General features: G+C 41.5%; 1 protein-coding gene across 2 annotated transcripts in view; it reads right to left on the bottom strand.

Moving 5' to 3' along the window:
* Nucleotides 1-13269: 13269 nt before the first annotated feature.
* foxj3 (forkhead box J3) overlaps nucleotides 13270-22346 on the bottom strand; it is a 126900-nt gene continuing 117823 nt past the window's right edge. For both annotated transcript variants that reach the window (XM_078558146.1, XM_078558147.1), the window contains one exon: nucleotides 13270-21980. In XM_078558146.1, coding sequence (XP_078414272.1) covers nucleotides 21847-21980 — 134 coding nt within the window. In that variant the 3' untranslated portion in view covers nucleotides 13270-21846. The remainder of the gene's footprint in view (nucleotides 21981-22346) is intronic.

Raw genomic sequence — 22346 nt, 5'->3', positions numbered from 1 at the left:
AAAGTATATTTTTACAAAAAAAAAAAAAGTCCTTCTACCAGGTGTCTATTGACAATTTAATTTGGCACAGAATCTAGTGCAGGTATTTTGCATGAAAGAGAAAAACCTGAAGCCCAAGGCTGTAGACACGGCAGCTGAGAAGCTGTGTAGAATTTCAACACAGGGCAGTCCAGCAGGATTTTGGAGAAAAGAGTACATATGCAAATGTGCAGACCCAGGCACAAGGGCAGTCATTGTGACCCATTAACTAGTACAAAAAATTACTATCAAAGTTCAAAGAAGCTGTGAAAACTCTCGGAATTGCTTGGATGGTTGTTCTTCGAGATAGGAATGGGAACAAACGAACAGGGTAAGGGTTGTGATTCAGTAAGAGATAAAGCACCGAATGCCTCAACTCTCCAGCCCTTCCCGACCCTCCTCCCTCTATGATGTGTGGGCCCTGGCACTTCTGCCAGGCCCTTTCCCACCCCCTCCAGCCATTACTTTCGGTGTTAATACAGAGTTCCACCACATGGCCGTATCCTGTGAAAAATTCTTTCAGCTCCACCTCATCAATATAATGAGGCAATTTCCGGACAAATAATTGATGACTGTCTGGGTATTGGGTTGTGTGCCATGTTTCTGTATCCCCCAGCTTATTTTCACTGCCACCTGGCCTGGGGCCCTGTGTTGGCACACCCTGCCATTCACTAATTCACTGATCATGAGGCCCCGGGGGTGGAATCTGTATTTCTGGTTTTGTCTCTGTTCGGGGCGATGGTGTTGGGGCTTTGACAAATGAGGTGGACTTCCACTGGTGGGGACAATCCCTCCCGACCTCAGTCTTGGCTCGAAAGCGAGAAAGGGAGTGAGAGAGTGAGAACCCTGAGTCTGGGAGTGAACTGGACACGCACACACACACACTTCTTTTTTGCCACTAGTTAAAGGCAATTTGCTCAATAAACAATTATTTACTTACTAATTTTACAAACCTGGTACTCCCTTTCTCGCTTTCGAGCAAGGACTGAGGTCGGGAGGGCTTGTCCCCACCAATGGAATTCCACCTCATGTGTCAAAGCCCCAACACCACAGCCCCGAACAGAGACATTAAATGCTCCATGCTGGGCATTTGTATGTGTGGTTAGTTTCAATTTAAAATGAGAAAATATTTATCACTCAATGCAAAAATGTAATTTTTCGGTTAACATTGATTGGTGCTAATTTACTGGAAAGTTTTGCCATTTTTAAACTTGGAAGTGAAACTAGGAATTATGCACCAAGAGAATTTTTCACTTTAAGTTTAAGATATTCTCATTTGTACATAGGATTTTTGTTTACAGTGCTTTTGAGGTTCAAGTCTTTTGGATGTTGCTGTCTGGATATTACATGGGGTATGGTTCAAAGAAGCAGAACTGGTTGCAAAATATAAACAACAAATTATGTGTAATTGTCTTCCAAAGCCATGGTTGTAAAGTGTATTATACAGAAAGGGGCGGAATCATCTGGCCCTGTAGGCGGCTGGCATCATAGCAGGCATGAGCAGATAAAATGGCAAGAAGGCCAAAAATCGGTTTCAGGCCATCATGAAACCCATTTGTGATCCTCTGTTCCATCTGTCAATGACGGGCTGTGTTTCCCACCATCCAACGTCAGGAACTTAAGTTTGGTGCATTTAGATCTCGTTAACGTGCCGTCACGCCAGAATTATCCCCCCACTTCGAATTTACTACCCACATCGGCATGACTTCAGAACGGCATGGTTCACGACAGCCTGTAAAAGGCATGCACCTGGCGAGCTGAACTTCGAGAGGAACTCGGAGGCGAGTGCACACAACCTTGCGCAGCGCTCGCGAGGATTGCCCGTAGGACATCAAGGAAGCATGGGTGTGCATTCAGGTGGGGCACAGGCAAGTCGCTTTCCCCCAGCTGGCTTTTGGTATGGTGCCGGAGACTGGGTGGGTGAGGCTGGGTGGCGGATGGGGGTGCAGGGGGACAAGACAGCACAGACCATCGGAAATACACAAGCACATGCCAGGAGTTGGGGTGGGGGGATGTGGGGGAGGTGGGAGTGACAAGGGAAGTAGCCACGCACTTGGAAAAGTTTGTCAAAAGTGAGCATTCTTCCACAGCTGAGTCCATTCAGCAGCAGCTCCATTGACACGCTTGGAGTCAGGGCTCTGAAACATTCTGCCCACTCAAGCAATGCAAAAGCATGAATGTGCCACAAATAATCCAGAACTTTTCACCCCTCGGGCGCAGACTACAAATTAATGTGCGCTTTGGGGGCTGCAAAACAATTGGACAACTGGGCATGTTGTAGAATCCCCTTGTGAAAGGTGGACATGGTGCAGGCACTGGTGGAGGCACTGACAGCCCCTCGCAATGTCTTTATTAAAGCTTGGACCAACATCCCTCATGGTTCAAGCTAACAGTGCAGCCTTGCAGTGCGGGTTAGGAGAATGCCTGTGCCTGAGCTGAGAGCACATCACGCAGTCCAGTGGCTGAAGCTACCACCAATCAGTCAAGTGGAGTGGGGCAGAGGTGTGTGGCGTTTTGGACAGCCAATGAGCGCACTACACACTGGCTATCCAAGTGGTGGCCAGCACTCTCCTGTATGCGTGAAGGGGCCTTCAGGCTTAACCAAGAGAGGTTCTTAGTACACTCATGCTAACCCACACATCTCTCTCTTTGATCCTGCAGGAGGAGAACATCAGGATCATGGAGCCTGGTGATTTAGCAGTTTGCCTCATGGCTTACGGAGAGCAAAGAAGAAGAAGAGGAGTCCAGAGGAGGTACCTGGCTCAGCAAAGGGAGGAGCATCACCCTCGAGATGAAGGGGCGGCAGGGCCTGCTGTGCACGCAGCTGAAGATCCACAGAGAGACGTCCCTCGTAGGTGCCTTGGTATACCCAGCGTTTATGGATGGCGCCTGTCATTTCTGCAGATTACAGAACCAATGTCGCCGAAGACTGTGCACGTCTAGGGAACTGGTTGGTCACATCTGCCACCTGCTGCAGGATTTGGTGCCACAGGGACATGGGGGCACCCACTGCCAACAGCTGTGAAAATGACTGCGACACTCAATTTTGATATGTGCTAGTTTGAGATGTAAACAGAGAGCTAGAGTGTATTTGCATTTTTTGAGTAGACCATTCAAGGAGTGGAGTGAAAATTGACACCTTTCTAGCAGCTACCAAGCAATATGTTTATATTACTAATAAAATTGGTACCATGAAAGGAGTTTCACTGTTAAAAAAATGAAGCTCAAAGAGGTTGTTGATACAATGAGAATTAACATTCAATGGGGCTAGTAGGTATAACTTCAGTAGTTTTCAGGTGTGAAGCAGAGGCAATGTAAGATCAAAATGCAGCTGCAAGCCTCCAACTCCAACATATATTTAACCTGTGTAAATTAATAAAATGCTTCATTTAGTTTAATGTAAAACCTCGAGAACTAGCGGTCTGATTCCTGAGTTTAGAGTCGCATCTCAAACATAACACTTAAAATTATTGGTTATGACAGTGGTTTAAAGTTTCCCTCTGGGAATTTAAAATAACTCCACTTTACCAACTGCATTGGGCATAACAGTCACAACACAACTGCCATAGGGCACATACAAGAGGTTTGTTTTCCACTTACTGGTGACTCACCCAGCCCTACCAGCATGAAGTAAAGCTTGTCAATATTTTGAGGGTCCCTGGTGCTAGTCTGTGGTGCTTTAAAATAGTTGGCGGGGTGGGGGTAGAATCCTGTCAGCTTCGGATGTTATGCATTCACCTTAGGATTTGACTCTCAGCCAGGATGTATCCAAGGGTTTTTTTCCCAATAGATTATTTGGCTGCCATCGCTTGGCAGAGAGCAGGTGGGTTTAGTATCAGAAGAGAATGTTATGGATTCATTTGGACTTCAATCCTTGTTATAATGGGGGTCATATCGGTCAGAGAATAAACTAAAATGTTTGACAGCCAACTCCATGAGAAGAGAGAGAGGTTTTAAATACCCATAGTTTTTGAACCAGGCTCTCCCACTTTTCAAATCTAAAATGGGAATTATGCACTTCTACCAATGTGAGACTGAATAAAGTTGCCTGAAAAGAATAGACCAGTAATTAGTGGACATTCGGAATCCTGCTCCTACAGTTCAGTCAAAGCTCATGGTTAATGAAAGGCTGTGTCATGGTTCAATACTGAAACTTTTCTACTTTGCCAAATCAACCAACTTGTGACACTCAGTCTCATATGGAACTAGGTAATTTTAATTTCCCAGGACATGGTGTAGGCAAGAACCCTGATGCTTACCAATTATTTGACAGGACATAGCATCCAAAGCTAGGTTGTGAAACCTAGTCTCTGCTGAACTCTGCTAATTACAGAGGACAGAGACTGAAAATGATCTAAATTTTTCCCCTCCTGCTATTAAATCCAACAGCTCTGTCTGCCTAAAGCAGGAGCAAAAAAATGAACCCTATAAGTCATGTCACACAACATGGCTCAACAGCAATTTATATCATGTACTAAACTGTGCCAGGGTGCTTCACAGGAGCATTATAAAACAAGCTGCACGAGGGGAAATTTGGTCAGATGACCAAAAACTTGGTCAAAGATGTAGGTTTTAAGGAGTGTCTTAAAGGAGGAGAGCAAGATAGCGAGATGTAGAGAGAAAATTCCAGAGTTCAGGGCCTAGGTAACTGAAGGCTCAGGAGAACTCCGCCCCTCCAGGAATTGGCAAATTCTGAACACGGGTTTCACACACAACCTCAGATTAGTGCGAGATAAAGTGTGGAATTCACTTTGTTTGTTTTTGAGAACCTTGTGCTTAGGGTGATTTTGACCTCATCCATCTCTCATCCCACTCCGAACTGTTGTACCTTTGCTTCACTCACTGGGATTCCTTTCCGGAGCCTTTTCAACTCCTGCTCCTCTTCAAGGACCCCTTTAAATTCACCATTTGACCAAGCGTTTGGTCACCTCTCCTAATCTCTTGTTCATTGGCATGGTGTCCATTTTCTCGCATCTCTATTAAGCACAGTGGGATATTTTCCATATTAAAGGCACTGTAAAAATGCATGTTGCTCGTTCGCCTCGTGGCAAATCTACACAGAGCCACATTATCAGAAACACAACTCTTTAGAAATGAAAGTAAAATATCAACATCAATTTAGTAAGTGGGTCAGGCAGGTTCTTCCAATCGTTTGGCTTGAGAGTCCCTGAAGTTAAAAGAAAATATTTTCAATTGCTCTTTAAGGCAGCATCTGTCAGCTCTGACAGATTGCAGGTTTCTCCACAACATGTTTCTTCCTAAAGAACTGAGTCCACTTTTCTCTTTAATTGATCATTCCTTTTGCCACTTAATCTCCCCTGCATTTCACCCTATCACAGACCTTTCCTTTCATTTTGTTTCCTCCTCACTCCATGCTAGTCTGTGCTTGCTTAAAAACTGGTATATTTCTAACTTCTTCCACTTCTGAAAAAGGGCATTGACCTGCAATGTTAACTCTGTTGCTCACTCCATGAATACTGCCTGACCCGCTGAGTGTTTTCAGTATTTTCTGTTTTTATTTTGGATTTCCAGCATTTGTTTCATTTTCAACAACATGGGCTCTTTATTCTTTTATAAAAGCAAAATACTGTGGATGCTGGAAATCTGAAACAAAAACAAAATTTGCTGGAAAAACTCAGCAGGTCTGACAGCATCTGGGGAGAGAAAGACAGAGTTAACGTTTTGAGTCCAGATGACTCTTCTTCGGAACTGAATCTTTCTCTCCACAGATGCTGTCAGACCTCTTTATTTTTTTGCCTGGCTCACCGGTTGGATTGAGGTTACTGTTCTAATCATGAATTTTGGATTCTGGCTGGCTTGGCTTGATGGTGAATGTTCTTGACATGCCTACTTGTCTGGGTTGGTGTGCTTACTCATGGGCTTTTTAGTTGCTTTACAAGGCATTTGGCCAGTTGCTTACTCACTTGACCATTTTATCATTAAGGAGCCCTGTACTATCTCTCTACTGCCTTGGGATATATTCAAAGAAAAACACAAAAAAAAAAATCATTCAATAATGGCGACCAAGGATAGGTCAATTGATGTCAGTACACATCAGAACTGGTATTATTACAGTTCAGGGAATCAGAATGATAGACAATTTGATCCATGGGTCACAAGATAGATCATCATCAAGTGTCCGCTGCTCAAAGGTCCTTGGCTTATAGTAGTCTTTCCATATCTCTCTAAATTGTGGGAGTCCTTTTCACTTGCTAATAACTTCCATCAATTTTCAAATTATCCAAAATTGATATTCTTTTCCTTCCTCTTCCTCTTTTTCCTTGAAACCTTCCCTCCATAACTTCTCTCACTGGTCCATATCCTCTTTAAGATGTGCCCTGCCCAGTCTCTGTCTTTTCCTAATTATGTTCAGCAAATTTCTTTGTTCATTCACTCTCTGTGGGGCTTCATAATTTGTTATATTTTCTGTCCAGCTGATCCTTTCCATTCTTCTCCAAACCCACATTTCAAAGCTATTTAGCAAGTTGGTTTCCATAAGGTCCAAGTCTCACATCCGTACAAAACAACACTTCAAATCAAGCTCTTTACAAGTCAGGTTTTAAGTTGTTTATTCAGCTTCCTAGTTAACAACAGTCTCTTCTTACCAAATACGGTCTTGTCCATTGTTACCCTTGTCTTTATTTCTTTGTCGCATCTTCCATTTGCAGATATTATGCTTCCTTAAATGAATATTTCTTGATGATTTTGAGATGTGCATCACTTTGGTTTTATCAATGTTCACTTTCATTCTGCAGTTCATGCCTGCTGTTTCTAGTCTATCTACTAGTTCTTGTAATCCTTCTACTGTGCTTGCTACAAGTGCTTTGTCATCTGCAAATCTAACTGATGTTATAATTTGCCCTCCAATTTTAATGGCAGCTTCTGTATCTTCAAATGTTTCTTTGATCATTGCTTCTGTATAGACATAGAAGAGGGCTGGTGATAATCAATTCCCTCTTCGAACTCCTTTTCCAATTACACATGGTTCCGACTCCCCGTTGGCTACTCTCTCTTTTGCTGTTTGTCCCATGTACAGGTTTATGAGTCATCTATCTCTCCAGTCCACTGCAATGTCTTTCAGTACTGTCAAAAGTTTAATCCAGTCGACCCGATCGAATGGTTTTTCAAAATCTACAAAACAAACATATAATTCCTGTCAAAACTTTTAACCTGTGTTCATTCATTAATCTTCTAAAGCTGATTGCTTCTGGTCCCTCTTCCTCCCTAGAATCCAAACTGGTCATCTCTGATGTAGGTATGTGCCTTCCCACCCATTCTCTTTATGATAACTCTTAATTCCACCCTCGACGCATGGGTAATCAGGCTAATTTTACAGAAGTCAGAACATTGATATGCCATTGGCTTCTTTCTAATGGTGATCATTATTGTCTGCATGAATTCCTCTGGCCATTCCCCTCATAAGCAAATATCCTTGCACAACTTAGTAAACATTCATGTTATGTTCTTTCCCGTGTTTTTATTTAATATTGTAGCTATTTCATCAATTCCAGCCTCTCTTCCTGTTTTTATCTCATTTATTGCTGCTCTTATCTCACTCTCTAGTATTTCTGGTCCAATGAAATTGCTATCAACATTAATCTCTTCTAGCCTAATCATTTCAGGTTTTTCATTCTCTCAATATGTTTCTTCCATCTTTTTATTTCATCAGGGTTTGTTAATAAAACACCTTTCTTATTAACTACTGCTGTTGTTTTCAGTCCTTTATGCTGAGAGTCACTAGTCTCCTTTGCTTTTGCATACATAAGGTCTATCCTTCCTCGTCGAACCAGTTCTTCATGTATAGCACACTGCTCTTTTAACCATTGTTCTTCGTGCCTTTTCCATTTCTCTTAACTCGTTATTCAAGTGTCTGTATTTCAGTTTGCCTTCTTCAGTATTGACATTCTTCCATTTTCTCCGTTCTTCCATTTTTTGCAACATTGCAGTTGTAGCTCCTGGTTTCTTGATCCTTTATCCTCTCAAAAACCTTATGCCATTTTCCCCTCCTTCAGTAACAGGTTTGTTAATCTGTTTCCATTGCTTATTTGTGTTGGTGGCATCTTATTCTTTTCTAGCCCCAATATCCAAGATGGAATACAAGATAGATATAGATGAGGAAAACCATTTAATCCATCTTAGATCATCCATGAAAAACCTCCCATAGCAACCAACTGCTGCTGATTCTTGGTATTTACTACCTTACCTGGATGTTTATTTCAATTCTTCACTCCTATTTATGGGAAGAATTTCCTGACATCAGTTTTAAATGGGAGGTGGTGATATTGTGGTATTGTCACTGGACTAGTATTCCAGAGACCCAGGGTAATGCTCTAGTTTCAAATCCTACCATGGCAGATGGTGAAATTTGAATGCAATAAAAATCTGGAATTAAAAGTCTGATGATGACCATGAAACCACATTGCTGATGGGCTTTTTTTTAATGACAATTGGCAATGTGGTTGACTCATAAATGCCCACTAAACAAGGGCAATTAGGGATGGGCAATAAATACTGGCCTAGCGAGCGACACCCACATCCCATGAATGAATGAAAAAAAAATCCATGTTTCCTTGGTTGAATGTCATGGTTTAATTTTAAGTAAGATTCTCAATAACACATCTAAGATAGCACAGGATGGAACTTATTAACTGAAAATGCACATGAATCAAGCAATTTTTTTTTTAGTTAGGGTCAGTAAGGGAAATGCCCCAAGAATTGCCTTAAATGTGTCATCAAAATTGAGTGAATTGTCAAACTGAATGCTCTGAAAGAAAAGTGAATGCTAATTAAACTATGTAGAGTTAGACAAATCAAACATTCCTTACCAGGGATAGAGAACAAGCCATCACGGCCACAGGCACAGAAGTAGTTTGTTAAGGAGCACATAATACATTCAGCTTTATATGGATTTCTGTATGGTTTATTTGTTAACGGAGACCACTTTTAGATACTGCTGCTTCGTTTATTTGGATGTCAATAAGGTTATCAACAGGACTGTGTAAGGGGAATGGTATCAGAAAGGCTGAACTCTTCTAGTACGTCACTCAGATTGGTCAATGAATGAGGAAGCTTCTTTACAAATTAAGGATATGATAACATTTTGACCTTAAAGCTCAATTTTCAATCCTCAGTTCTTGATTCAGTGCTAATTCTTTTACTTGCAGTCTTTGTAGCAGGAGCTGAATTCTTTGTCTAGTGTATATAGAAGGGTGTTTCTGTACAATTGGAAAATGATAGAGAGAAAGGTTACAGAAGATTGCACACCACTACCACCCAGATAAGTCTGTTGCTCAAGTGTATGAGTCTCCCTGAGATGAAGGTTTGAGATTTAAGCCAGTTTGTCCAGATATAGCTATCATTGTGAAAGGTATATTTTCCCAGGAGCAGCAGATCCAGGAAGAATGGATGGCACTTCTACAGATGGAGTACGGCACCTCAGATGTTTAACATCATCCTCAAGAGGATTCACACCAGCTCAGAGGACAAGGTTGTATAAGATCTGGAGGCATCGTTAATTGCAAGTATGCAACTTAAATCTATTTAATAGAATAACTAGTTAATGCTGTTATGTTAACTAGGCAGCAAGTTAAGGAGTCTAATCTTAAATTAGTATTAATCTTAGATACTGATCTCAATTTAGAATCAGCAGTTCATGGGATGTGGGCGTTGCTGGCTAGGCCAGCATTTATTGCCCATCTCTAATTGCCCTTGAGAAGGTGGTGGTGGGAACTGCTGCAGTCCATGTGGTGTAAGTGTAGGTTCCGGGCATTTAAGAATCAACCGCACGTACACCAGACCAGGCAAGGACAGCAGATTTCCTTCCCTAAAGGACATTCGTGAAATAGATGGGTTTTTATGACAATCAACAATAGTTTCACTTTTAATCCCAGATTTATATTGAATTCAAATTCCATCATCTGCTGTAGTGGGATTCGAACCCGGGTCCCCAGAGTATTACCCTAGCTCGCTGGATTACTCACCCAGTGACAATACCACCATGCCATATCCTCCCCCTGATAATGCTGAATTAATGTGACAAACTGCCTCTGTAACCTTCATTATTAATTTAATTTTAACCCTTGCTACTAAGTAGGATTCTAAGGTTAAGAAACAATTGTTAGTTCATGAATTTGTCGTCTGACTTTTTCAATGCACTGAATTGTACACTATTCAGTCCTTGAAGAGATCTAACAGTTAAACAGTATTCTTACCATTGTTGCTGTTCACTCTTGCTGATGAGTTGGTGCAAAAGTTTGTCCAATTTCTCCTACGCGAAATGGAACCATATCTTCCGAGAAGGTCCCAGACTTTGCCCTGGTCTGAGTCAGTTCTCTCTCAGCTGGGACAGTGGGGCAACATTGCAATAATTCTCCCTTTGGCAAAGAGAAAGGACAGGGCAATGATTCCCACTTCTGATCCCTCAGTCCTTCCTTCTGGTGGAGGGGGGGGGGGTTGAGAATTTTGGCGATTGGACAAGGTGCTGGTTGGGCAGGACACCTGTGGCACAATGGGTAGCGTCTCTACCTCTGGGCCAGAAGCTCCAGGTTCAAATCCCACTCAAGGACTTGATGGCCACGGAAGGTGTATTCATAATCTGGCCAAACGGATTGATTATCAGCCTGAAAATCCTTCCAATATGTCTGATGGTGGATGGTGGATGTCTGATGGTGGGAGTGTTTCCTGGTCAGACATGCTGCAGAAGCCAACAGCAAACCTCTGCAGTACTTTGCCAAGAATAATCATGGACTAATCTAATCTAATGGAAGTCCATGGCCATCAATGTCCTTTTGGAGATGGTACCTGAAGGAGGTGGTGGTGATTGGGCTCGGTTGCAATTCCTTCCATGCAAGATTGGCTGTCTAAACTCATGAATAAAAACATTGGCTGCTTGGAAGAGGCAACAAGATCTGCTCAGCATTTATGGAACTGTGCCCCTGCCTAAGCCAATGCCTGAAGTGAAGCATGAGCGATAACTAGAAAAAATAATTAGGACTCCACTACGTTATTGGTGCACAAGATCCCAGCACTTGTGGGAAAAAGGCGGCTCATTGCAGACTGGAACACAAACTTGTGTTTGAGGCACACAAACAGCAAAGATGCTGATTTCTACCTACTGCAGCAGCAGCTAGTTACAAATGGATTGTAGGGTACACTTCCCTTCCACAACGGAGAACATCCATTCTCATCTCGGTGAGGGAGGGAGATCTCTGCCAGATTTCAGTTGAGGTGCACATTTTAAATGTCAAATTATCCGACAGGATGTGGGGAGGTTGCTGTGGTGTGGTCATCATAACTCCCCAAAACAAGAACAGAATTACCTGGAAAAACTCAGCAGGTCTGGCAGCATCGGTGGAGAAGAAAACAGTTGACGTTTCGAGTCCTCATGACCCTTCGGCAGAACTGAAGTATAGTTAGGAGGTGAAATATAAGCTGGTCTAAGGTGGGGGGTGGGGGGAGAGAGAAGTTGAGGGTGGGGTGGTTGTAGGGATAAGCAAGCAGTGATAGGAAAAGATAATCAAAAGATGTCACAGACAAAAGGATCAAAGATCTCTTGACCCTATCACTGCTTGCTTATCCCTACAACCACCCCACCCTCAACTTCTCTCTCCCCCCGCCCCCCACCTTATATTTCACCTCTCTCCTAACTATACTTCAGTTCTGCCGAAGGGTCATGAGGACTCGAAACGTCAACTGCTTTCTTCTCCACCGATGTTGCCAGACCTGCTGAGTTTTTCCAGGTAATTCTGTTTTTGTTTTGAATTTCCAGCATCCGCAGTAGCTTTTAGCTTTTTGTTTATAACTCCCCAAAGGCAAGTGGAGACTCCCAGACTCAGACTCCCACAGGCTGCCCTAGAGATAAAGGACAATCCCTCAAGGGATGTAGGACACAATTAAAATAAGGGACAAATTCCTTAAAATATGGGGACAGTTGCTCATCCACTGGGGGAATATTGGTTGAGAACTAGATCATATTTCTCACAGATGAATGATCTGCAAATATCCAGTCTAGTCTCAGATGAAGTATAGTTATTTGGATGAAGTGCCAGGTTGATGTTGTTTGTGAAAGAGCAAGCATTGACAGTCTTCGGGAGAGAGAAATTAAATATTACTATGACTCCTAGCCTGTGGGCAAGGTATGTCTTCCATGAAATATAATAAGTCAGAATTCAATGTTATGCTGCTTTTTAAAGTATTCTGAAAATATGTTAGAAGCCATTTGTAAATATTTGCACTTTAGTTTCCACCTCCATCCCACCCCAATCCTGAGCGAGCACTTCTGCTTCTGTCGATCATCAGTCACTCTTATGGAATATATTCCAACTTTCATTAGTGGGAGTTGCTGAAACCCACATGCAAGTGCAAACAGCATGGATACACATTAGTGGGCTCTGCGCACTCAGTCTGTGTAGTAGTGAGTCCTTTACAAAAACACATACAAATGCAAATACAGAGCCATGGTGTTAGTGACTCCTGCACACATGCACACAGCCTTTACAGCAGTGAGTCTTACACAGTACTGGTGATGGCTGGTTATACACAAAGCTCTTGGAGGTCTGGTCTTGAGCCATACTCCCTACAGCTAGCCCTGATCCATTCCTTCATTATCTTAGCTGATGTCTATAATGCTCTCCACCCTTTCTAAAACTTCAGCTAAATTAGGACTCTGCAAGTTGAATTTTCCTTGTATGAAATCGCATACACCCATAAACCCCCAACCTCAGCCAGCTCACCATTTCCTCCTGTGTTTGGCTGAGTTGACTTCAAGATCATTGTCCTAATTTCCAAATAACTCTCAAGTTTGCAAATCTGTGCTACAAATCATTGGCTGTATCCTCTGTTCCTCAAACTCTGCTCATTTCCCTCTACACCTGCCCCACCATTGGTAGGTCAAAATTTCACCTATGCCCTTCCCTACCCTCTTCAAAACACAATTCACCCCATTGTCTTCAAAAACCTCCAAGAAGAATTGTGGCAATAACCTTTGATTTCCTTCCTAACTTTTACTTTCCTGCTCAGCACTGATTTTTGTAAAGTGATTGATATCCTTGTATGGCAGGAACACCACTTAAATATAAATTGTCCCATACCAACACTGTCAGTCCTGAATTCACTCAATTCTTGTGACAAGTCCTACATATAAATTATACACACACACAGCTCGTACGCAGTTAGTTCTGTACACACAGTCTTTGCTGTTGAGAGTTTGATTATAAACACACTTCATTAAAAGAGAAGTCCTTAACACATCACTGAAGCTACAGCATTTATTATAAGTGCCATCCATGCATATCACGACTGGCAGCAACCGACTAATGACATTTGGTAGTATTTTACAGCAGTAAACTCATACAAAGGATAGTTGTGCATTTCTGTTTTAGCTAGGATTAATAAAACGTGCAGTAACAAAAAATACAAACACTGAAACACTGACTGTAGAACAGCAGTACAGAGAAGAGCTGGTGTTGCACAAAATGATAATGATTTCATCACTATATACATCATAGATATGTACACATCACCCTTGGAATGCACAATATCAAAATACTCTGTATTCCTTTATAGAATAAAACCCTGGTCTCTTCCCTGTCCCCCTTCCCACCCCAGAAAATAAAAGGACAATTTCAAAGACAAACAATATATTTACAATTAAGCACATGAACACCACAACACTTTTTTATTCTTTTTTTTGTTTAAAATGTGCCACAAAAGCCAGTACTGCTTTTGTTATGTTAGAAAGAGGTTGATCTTCCTCCTGCTTGTAGCCCGTGTTCAGAAACTGCCAAGGTGTCCTCTTTACTGCAAAACATATACTGTAGGGAGCTATCACATTAAGACAATGGCAGTGTATACAAGGAGAGATAAGCCAATTCCAAAGGGTTTTAGAGTCCTGTTCCAAGAAACCCTCATGAAGAAAATGCTTGTCACCCAAGTCTTTGTATATAAGGAAAATCAAATTGCAAATTTAAAAAAAAATGCTCTAGTTTTGTTTTTTACAAGAATCTGTCCAATTGCTGTCAGGAATAGATACCAATTTTAAAAAGTACATTTACAATAGACAAAAGTGAAAAAAGAAAATGAAAATCCTCGGAGGATCTGTGAACCCTCTGTCGTCACAATACAAACCATTGCTGAGTTCCAGCATGTCTTGGACACAAAGTTAACGTTGTTGATTCTAAACTGTATTATTTACTTCCAACCAATAAAGATGTTTTTTTCACTATTTAAATATACAACAGGTCAATAGGATACAAACAAATATTATTCATCAGGATTTTTGGAACAAAGGAATCCAATCTTTCTTGCTAATACCTTCTAAAAGATTCAACTCAAGTACAAAGTGGACGATGACATGAGTGGAGCCCACTCCTGCCAATGGTGTGAGATCCCAGCTTTTATCCACGGCACTGTTAAGTGGACCATTTTTTTTTGAAATGTACCAAGCACAGCACAAACGTTCCTTCTCCAGCAACCCCCTTGCTGCTTGTTAAAGTTGTGCTTTTTGACAGCAGCAGGAATCACTAATGTAGTGATTCTGCAGGCTGTTAATGGCAAATATAACAAATGCTTTCTTTAAAATTTACTTCATTGTTCTGTGAAAGTGAACATTTGGAGCCTCTCTCCATGCCTGCACTCAAGCTATTATTTAAATGGCTTTCACGCAGATTGGCTCTCCCAGCTCATAAATCTTCAGTGGCTAAGACTGAGAGCAGTTACTGTCTTTAACTTTATAATTTGCTCCCTGTTGCTTTCCCCCTTAATGGCCCATTCACCACAAGTGCTCTGTCATGGCTTGGCAACCGACTCTGAATTTGTCCCCCTCCCTTCTTTCTGTCACCATTGTCCGTCAATCCACCTGGTTGCCTATCTTGTGAAATGGCTGAAGTCTCCCAACTGAGGCAAATTAATCTCAGTGACAGGACTCGAAACTTTGCTGGTATATAATCAAGCATATGCACTTGCCTTTGATACTACTGCTGTCCTCCAACCACAGCGCTGCATTTCTTTTTCACTACTCACCAAGGGAAGACTGAATTGGCATTGACCGTCAATTTAATGTTTTCTTTTAAAGGGTATAGGTTAACCTATATATATATATATATATATCTCTCTCTCTCTATATCTTATTCAATTTCAGTGATTACTTATATTTTATTAAAAATAGAATGCACCTTTTAAAGGTGGTCAGTAATATTTATATTCCTACATACTGTATAACAAAGTAGGGCTGCCCTTTATGGCAGGCCTGTCAAATAGTGCAGCTTTAAAATTTATCTTAAATATGTGCTGCCACCTTCTGGTATTTAGATGATTCTCTATCTATATTTGTGTGTGAAACTATTTGCATTTTTTTTTAAGAACAGCAAGAACTCAAACCTACCTACATAAAAAAAGTTCCTAACAGTGCAGACTGCAAAAAACTTTTGATTACTTTCCAAAGGTATGTTATGCATGGAGGGGGGGGTTTAGCCCTTTACTTTGATGGCTTCCACATGCCCTAGCCCAAGCACACTGATATAATGACTGACTGGTCAATTCTTTCTTGCACAGACTTATGAACTGCCAGATCTTGGACATTTCTACATCTTTCATTTGCTTAAAAATAGAGGAAGTATTTCACAATCCAGTAGCATTCAGGTTAAGCTGGAGTCTCCCTCATAGAAGCTAAATTTCAAAAAAATATATATACTTTTAAAAAACATTCACAACTTATTGGTCATTTTAATGCAGTTTCATTTAAAAATGACACAAAGTAAGCGGGGTTTAAAAGTGTGCCAACATTTGTAAACAATGGATCCAGTCAATGACATGACTTACAATTAAAACTCAGGCACTACCCAATGTCTCAATGTTCTCACCTGCGCCCCCCCTCCCCCGCCCCCCCCCCCCCCAAAGAAACAAAGCTGGCTGAACACATCCAGTAGGTCAAAATTCCAGACTTTGTAGGCCCAGGAGAGTACAGATGTAGAGATAACTGGAGTTAGGGAGAAGGGGAAATCTAAGCCATTCAACACAAGTCGAATGCTCTCACAGAGATAGGCTGTTGAGGCTTCTGTCATACAGATTCTGTAAGCTTGTTCAAGAAATAATGAGATTACTTGCAATAACAAATTGCCCAGGCTACTGGCAGACTCTGCAAAAAACAGGTAGTGTATGGAGTCTCCCTTAAAAAAAAACCCCATTCCATTGTGTAGAGATCAAGAACTCGGGCAAGAAACACAGTAGTGCACATTACACACGGTAACTTCATCCTTACACAGAGCTGGGAGAGTTTACGTCAGTTCCATGTTTTTCTTACGGTGGGTCTGAAATTCTGAATATTACTTAAGAAAATAACTTCTTCTATAAAACAGCTCATTTCTCAGAAACAACAAAGTCCATTTATGCCATTCAGTGACCAATATGGCACAAAGGCCTTCACCAGGTGAGGGCAAGGGAGCAGCCGAACAGGAGTGTGTAAGGCAGTGCAGAGGTAGAGAGCTGCAGGTAAGAACTGAGAGCCAAAAGACTTGGTTTTGCAGTGCTCCATTCTGGGGGGAGAGAATAAGTGTCAGAGCCAAAGGTGCAGATTGTGGAGTCCAAAATGAAAGTATGAAGAGGCAGCAGAATGATAGGTACCAACCAATTAATATTTAAAATCAGTCCAAATAACTAGTCATTAATTCATCGTAGCTTCAGGCAGATATCCTTAAAATGGCACAGGTCTATCTCCGCAAGTGACGCATCTTTACCACCCTTATATTAACAAATGCAATTTTTATTCCAAGTCTAGGGTAAGCAGCCACTAACTTATGCTTGAGATTTAATTGATTTTGGCCTCAGCCATGGGAGAAAGAGCAGCTGAGAAAACATCTTGAACAAGTCTGCACAGCTAGCCATAGACACTGCACCCAGTGCTAGCTAAGGCCTGAAAGCAACCCACACAGTCCAGACCCTCAATTCACAGGAGCAGGGAACAAAATTCTGGCCAACATTATTTTATAGCTAAGACCCCTCCAAATCAGATATTTGCATTCAGTATCTAGTTGATGCTTGTTTCAAAAATGTAAACACATAGCCTTAAGGAAAATAAAAGGTAAACTTTTCATTGCGTGTGCCCATATATGCACACTATAAATTGGGCAATTTTTTTTAGTGAACTAAAACTTCACAAGAAGTTCAACAAAAGTTTTCGGTACGTTTAGCCTTGTGCCTGCCCACACCTCTCCCATTGCCATGCAAAACATTCGCAACTTTCAAAAAGATCAGATGCTAAATCTGCGGAAAAAAACCCAGAATTTTCTGCTTTACATTACATACAAATATTAAATAATAAGGGTTAAACTTTTGGCAATTAAACATAGCGCCTCTGCTTTTCAAGTGTACTCACAAACACTACCCCTCTGATGGTTGAACCATTTGTGGCATTATTCTACCAAAGACTGGGGCTGCAATATACAACCCATCACCAGGCGGTGCCATTGCTTTTGCCTGTAGTGTATCTTGGGCATATTAATAGCACTATGGTATAAAACATTTGATCAAAACTTTGACTTATCCAAGATAACAGCTATTACTAAATTCTGTGGTGAGCTGCACAGCAATGTTCCAACCTAGGTTCATCCACAAATCAGGATACAGCTTGGAATTTTTGGCAATGGATTTTGTTTTGAGAGTACAGGTAATTGTAAAGAAAATTCCTGTTTCCTTGAAGCCAGGATTCAAGTTTCAGCCCCACACAAGTTATCTGTTGAAGGTACAATAACTTCTTCAATAATCTCTTCATCCTCTGTTGTAAAGTATTAGCTTCACAATAAAATAATTAAAATGGTAGCTGAAATGTGACAATACAGGGAACAAGACCAAGCAGCATAAAGGAAGGGATGAATGCATATTTTGTGCAATATATTTTTAATACCATAAATTTAGCTTATATATTAGCAAAAGAGGGGAGATCTCTATTGACCGTTGCAATGCAAACGTTTACATCAATTGTTTTCCCCAGAAACTTCATTAACTTTAAGTGCAAAAGTGCACTAGCTGACCCCCTCCATTTCAGCATTATCTTGCTATATACCACAGCAGATTTTACACAGTTCAATCACTCTGGCAATATCAACACTTCAGTCTGTTTTGCCCCTTCACTGGAATCTCTAAGTGCTAGCACAAATCCATATGGGGTTCAAATGCTATTTTTTGGATATGATGTTGCAGTTATACTTGATAATTGGCTCAGTTTTACATAAACCACAGACTCCAACCCGCCCTCGCTTGTGCTGATCTTTCTGGGGCAGCAGGTGAGATCATGCAATGGGTCTCAGCTTGACTTGCAAGGAGAGGATGTTAAGAAAAATAGTATCATCCAAGGTTTCTGCTCCTAATCACTATCCAGTGACCTCTGTAGCAAAGTGTGTGCACGCGTGCGAGCGAGGGAAAGTGAGAGAGAGAGCAAGAGTGAGCGAGAGTGGGAGAAAGAAAGAGCAAGGGAGAGCAGGAGAAAGTGAGAGAGAGTGTGTGTGTGCGCGTGCGCATCTGCGGAGACAATGCATGAGAAGATATCAGGGTCAGCTGTCATGGCCCCATTGGAAGATAGCCTGCCAATTCTCACTGCCTTGATTCAGAGGTGATGTCCAATTTGATAACATACCAGGGGGCTGCTGTGGCAGTGGAGCTGTATTTTCATTAGTCAGCACTTTCAGAAGCAGTCCGACACACAACTGAAGATAAACCATCTAGTCCACAATGCTACATGAGCTCAAAGAAATGTATTTATTCCATATCTCTGATTAATAATCAAACTTGGTTTACTTCATCAAGTACTAACATAAGAATGAAAAGCAGTGATGTCTGAACTGCATAGCGGAGGGTCAACATTTGGCACAGAAAGACAGGCTAAGTGGGATCATCCATCAGAACAAGATCAGTTTTAGTGAGAGCGCCTCTATCAGGGACCTGGTAAAAGATCGCAATTGGAATATTAACCTATTTTTCTCTTTCAGATTCTGACATAGTTGCTGTGCATTTCTAGTTTCCCGTTTTATTTTTGCTCATTCAGTAGTCACATGGGGAGGGTTAAGCTTTTAAGCAATCATAACTGATGAAGCTTGATTATATAGCTCTGACACAATGCTGGCCTACACAAGTTAGAAGTCTATAGACAGCACCTATTGGTTAGTTAGCTGGCATAGATGTGGAGTAAAAGCATTTACTGAATTCAAAACATAGTGCATGTATTTCGCTTACTAACTGCCACACAGAACAATGCAAATCCCAGAGCAGCTAATTGGTTACCACCGTTAATCAAGTAAAAATCCCATGCCTAGCCCTCAAGTTGTAGCGTAATGTTCCTCTCTGTGAAAGCCCTCCCTTCCTTGCCACTGGTATGGGATTAAAAGAATGAAGATGAAAAGCAGTAGGCGAATATGGTGAAGCTGAAGCAAGAGCCAAAAGACATGTTTACAGAACTGCCCTGTACAACAAACAAGGAGCCACAGATTTTCAAGAAAAAACAAGAGAGACACAGAGAATACTGAAACAATTTTAAATGAGAGGCTTAGGAAACAGAACAAGACAGAGTACAGAAATAGCAAGAAAGCACAAAAATCAACACCCTGGCAACTCACTTAGATTGAGCAGCACAAGTAATCACATGGTTTATTTCACTGTGTGGGACGATTCAGCTGACAGTTCTTATTAGAACCTCCTTTTTTAGGCCACAGCTGCAAAAAGTTGTTTGTTTAGAATTCATAATTTTAAAGTTGGAACGTGCTGTTAATCGCTATGAATTGATTTCTTCCAGCTTGAGTTCCATGGAGTCCTAACTCTTATAAAGGAAAAACTGAAGATTGAGGGAAGCATTTATGGCTCAAGTTAAATCCCTGCTCCATGGTATACATCAAGAGGTGTGCAGTCCGATGATATCTTGAGCTAGGGCAAAAAGTTACTACTATCAGCATTTGCGGCCTAACTTAGTGGTCAGATCTTCACTGCACAAGTATTTGTGAACTGCAGAAGCTCTCCATCCCTTAGATATGTGAAGATTTAGTAAATTAAAACCTTGCAGTATATGATTTCTGTTACTTGGTAGCCACAAGAATGTCCCAGGAGCCTCTAGTGACATCTAGTAAAAACACACTGCACCACTGACTTAACCTGAATCCAAAATGCAAATAAGGTAACAGGAAGGAAAGAGAAGCTGGAAGAGGACACCGTGCATCAGTAAAAGCAAATGTTCTGCTAGGGAGGACCCATCCAATGACTCAGTAATGCATATTTAGAACCCCGTTTGTATTACAAGCAGAGGTTTAACTCGAATCACAATTTAAGTTGTAAACACTGAGAAAGGTTGTGCATCCACTTATATCAGTACAGCAATCTGAAACCACTGCTGAAGGAGTGAATAGATGTTTTTTTTTTAAAAGAGGGGGGAATAATCAAGTAGGCACTGCTCCAGAAAGTGCATATTTAAAAATCCCACTCCTTGCCAATTAATTTAAAAAATCAAAAAAGTGAAAAAGATGCAACACAAGTATTAAAAGCAGACTGGGATTTCTATTATGAAACTCTCATTTATCCACCACTAAACATGCATAGCTGACAAATGCAGCATTGGTTAACATGCTTCCTCTGCAGCACCCCTCAAGGGGTTATGCTGCATTGCGGCCTTTTCCACCATGGCCAGCAGGAGAGGAAAGGCAGTAACCAGATTAGCTCCTACTATGATCACATAACTTTTGGTTAAGCAAAAGGTAATGGTCAACATTTCATAATATCTCACCACTTGCACATTCTGCAGTCTGTGCTCCATTCTTTTGCATTTTAGTACGTGTGCAACTTGGAGGCTACAAACTTAGCAGAATTAGCTATTTTGGGAGATTTCTCTTACAGCCACTACCACTCTGAGAGAGACAGACTGCTTTTCTCATTACCAAACTACATTTACCTCAGGGGTACTAACCAATACCACGTCAACACTTGGTACATAATACCTGCAAACCCCAAATATAATGCTACCTTCTTGAGATGTAGTAGCTTTATTAACAAGCGTCCAGGCAGGATTTCAGGGAAGAATCCCAACAGTTCAGACTTGGAAGCTGGTGTTGTGTGCTCAAAGGCTGGGGATCCAAAGTTAACGCAAGCTGTAGCAATGCAATCTTTGGAGCTGTAGAAAACTTTCCCCCAGGTACCCTAGTATTGACTCCAACACTAATCCTGGTACAGCAACTGGATTTTCAACACAAACTTGAGAGGTTTTTTTTTTTTGCAGCACCATATATAGACAAAATTCTCTCAAAAGAAATTCACTTTGTAAAAGATTTCCCTCCCAACTCATGACTGCATTCCTGGCCTACTCCAGGAAAGGCCATCTAGAAGCCAGCTTCCTTGATCCCTATCCGTGTTTGTTCCCTCCTAGTGGAGCGTTCCCCCAAGGAGAGAAACTCTGCACTGAATAGTACCATCCTAAGCAACCTCAGATCGTAGCCGAGCCACATCACTTAGATGAGCATTGCTCAGATACCAACCCTCAACATGTCCCTTCGGTTTAAAAAAACAAAAACAAAAGAAAATTCTGTTCAGAATTAGAAAATGCTTCGTTGCTTGTTACCACTGCTCCACCGCTGAGCGGCCGACAGGTAACTCCACATTTCTGTAGTGACTGCAAGCAGAAGGCGTGTTTTTTCCCCCCCAGAAAGTACAGCTCTCTAGCACAGTCACGGTGGGGCTGTGTCCAGGCAGCAGTCCAGCGATTGTGGCCAGCATCGGCCGACACAAGTAAGCAAGAAGCTAAAAGAACATCTGAGTCACACTGACAGGAAGGGCTTCCGACAGGCTTGTCCTTAGGAAGGGAAGTTAGACAATGGAATCCCAGTCGAAATCATCCTGGATATCATCTGCAGGGTTGTGGTGTTGAGACATCGGTCTGTGCATTTGGAAGCTGGAAGGTGACATCATGTGCTGCTGGTTCATTCCTGCATGGTGCCCTGCTGAGCAGAAACATAATGAAAAGTTACAGTATTCGAATACAAAATGAAGTGGCAGACTGGCAATGAAAAGTATACTATTTGCGTAATAAGCTATGTAAAATCTATAAATTTTCCAGTGGGTACTGAGGCTAAATGTGAGGGATTTATACAGTTGGGCTGAGGATAGACAACTCACAACAGATAAAGACACCCTCCAATCCCAATCCAAGATCATAGACTCTGGCAATAAATCTACTTACAGCAGACACTAATGTTGCTTTAATTAATTAGTATGCATTTTAAGCAGTGAATCTGGTTGGCTACTGGAAATTTTACAAAGAATCTTCAACTTGCATTGGGCACCAAGACCAGCTGTAACTGTGGGTT

The sequence above is a fragment of the Cetorhinus maximus genome, chromosome 15 (assembly GCF_964194155.1).
Source record: "Cetorhinus maximus chromosome 15, sCetMax3.hap1.1, whole genome shotgun sequence".
In the NCBI taxonomy this organism is placed as follows: domain Eukaryota; kingdom Metazoa; phylum Chordata; class Chondrichthyes; order Lamniformes; family Cetorhinidae; genus Cetorhinus; species Cetorhinus maximus.
The sequence above is the reverse complement of the archived record's forward strand: the minus strand, read 5'-3'. Positions and strand labels throughout refer to the sequence as shown.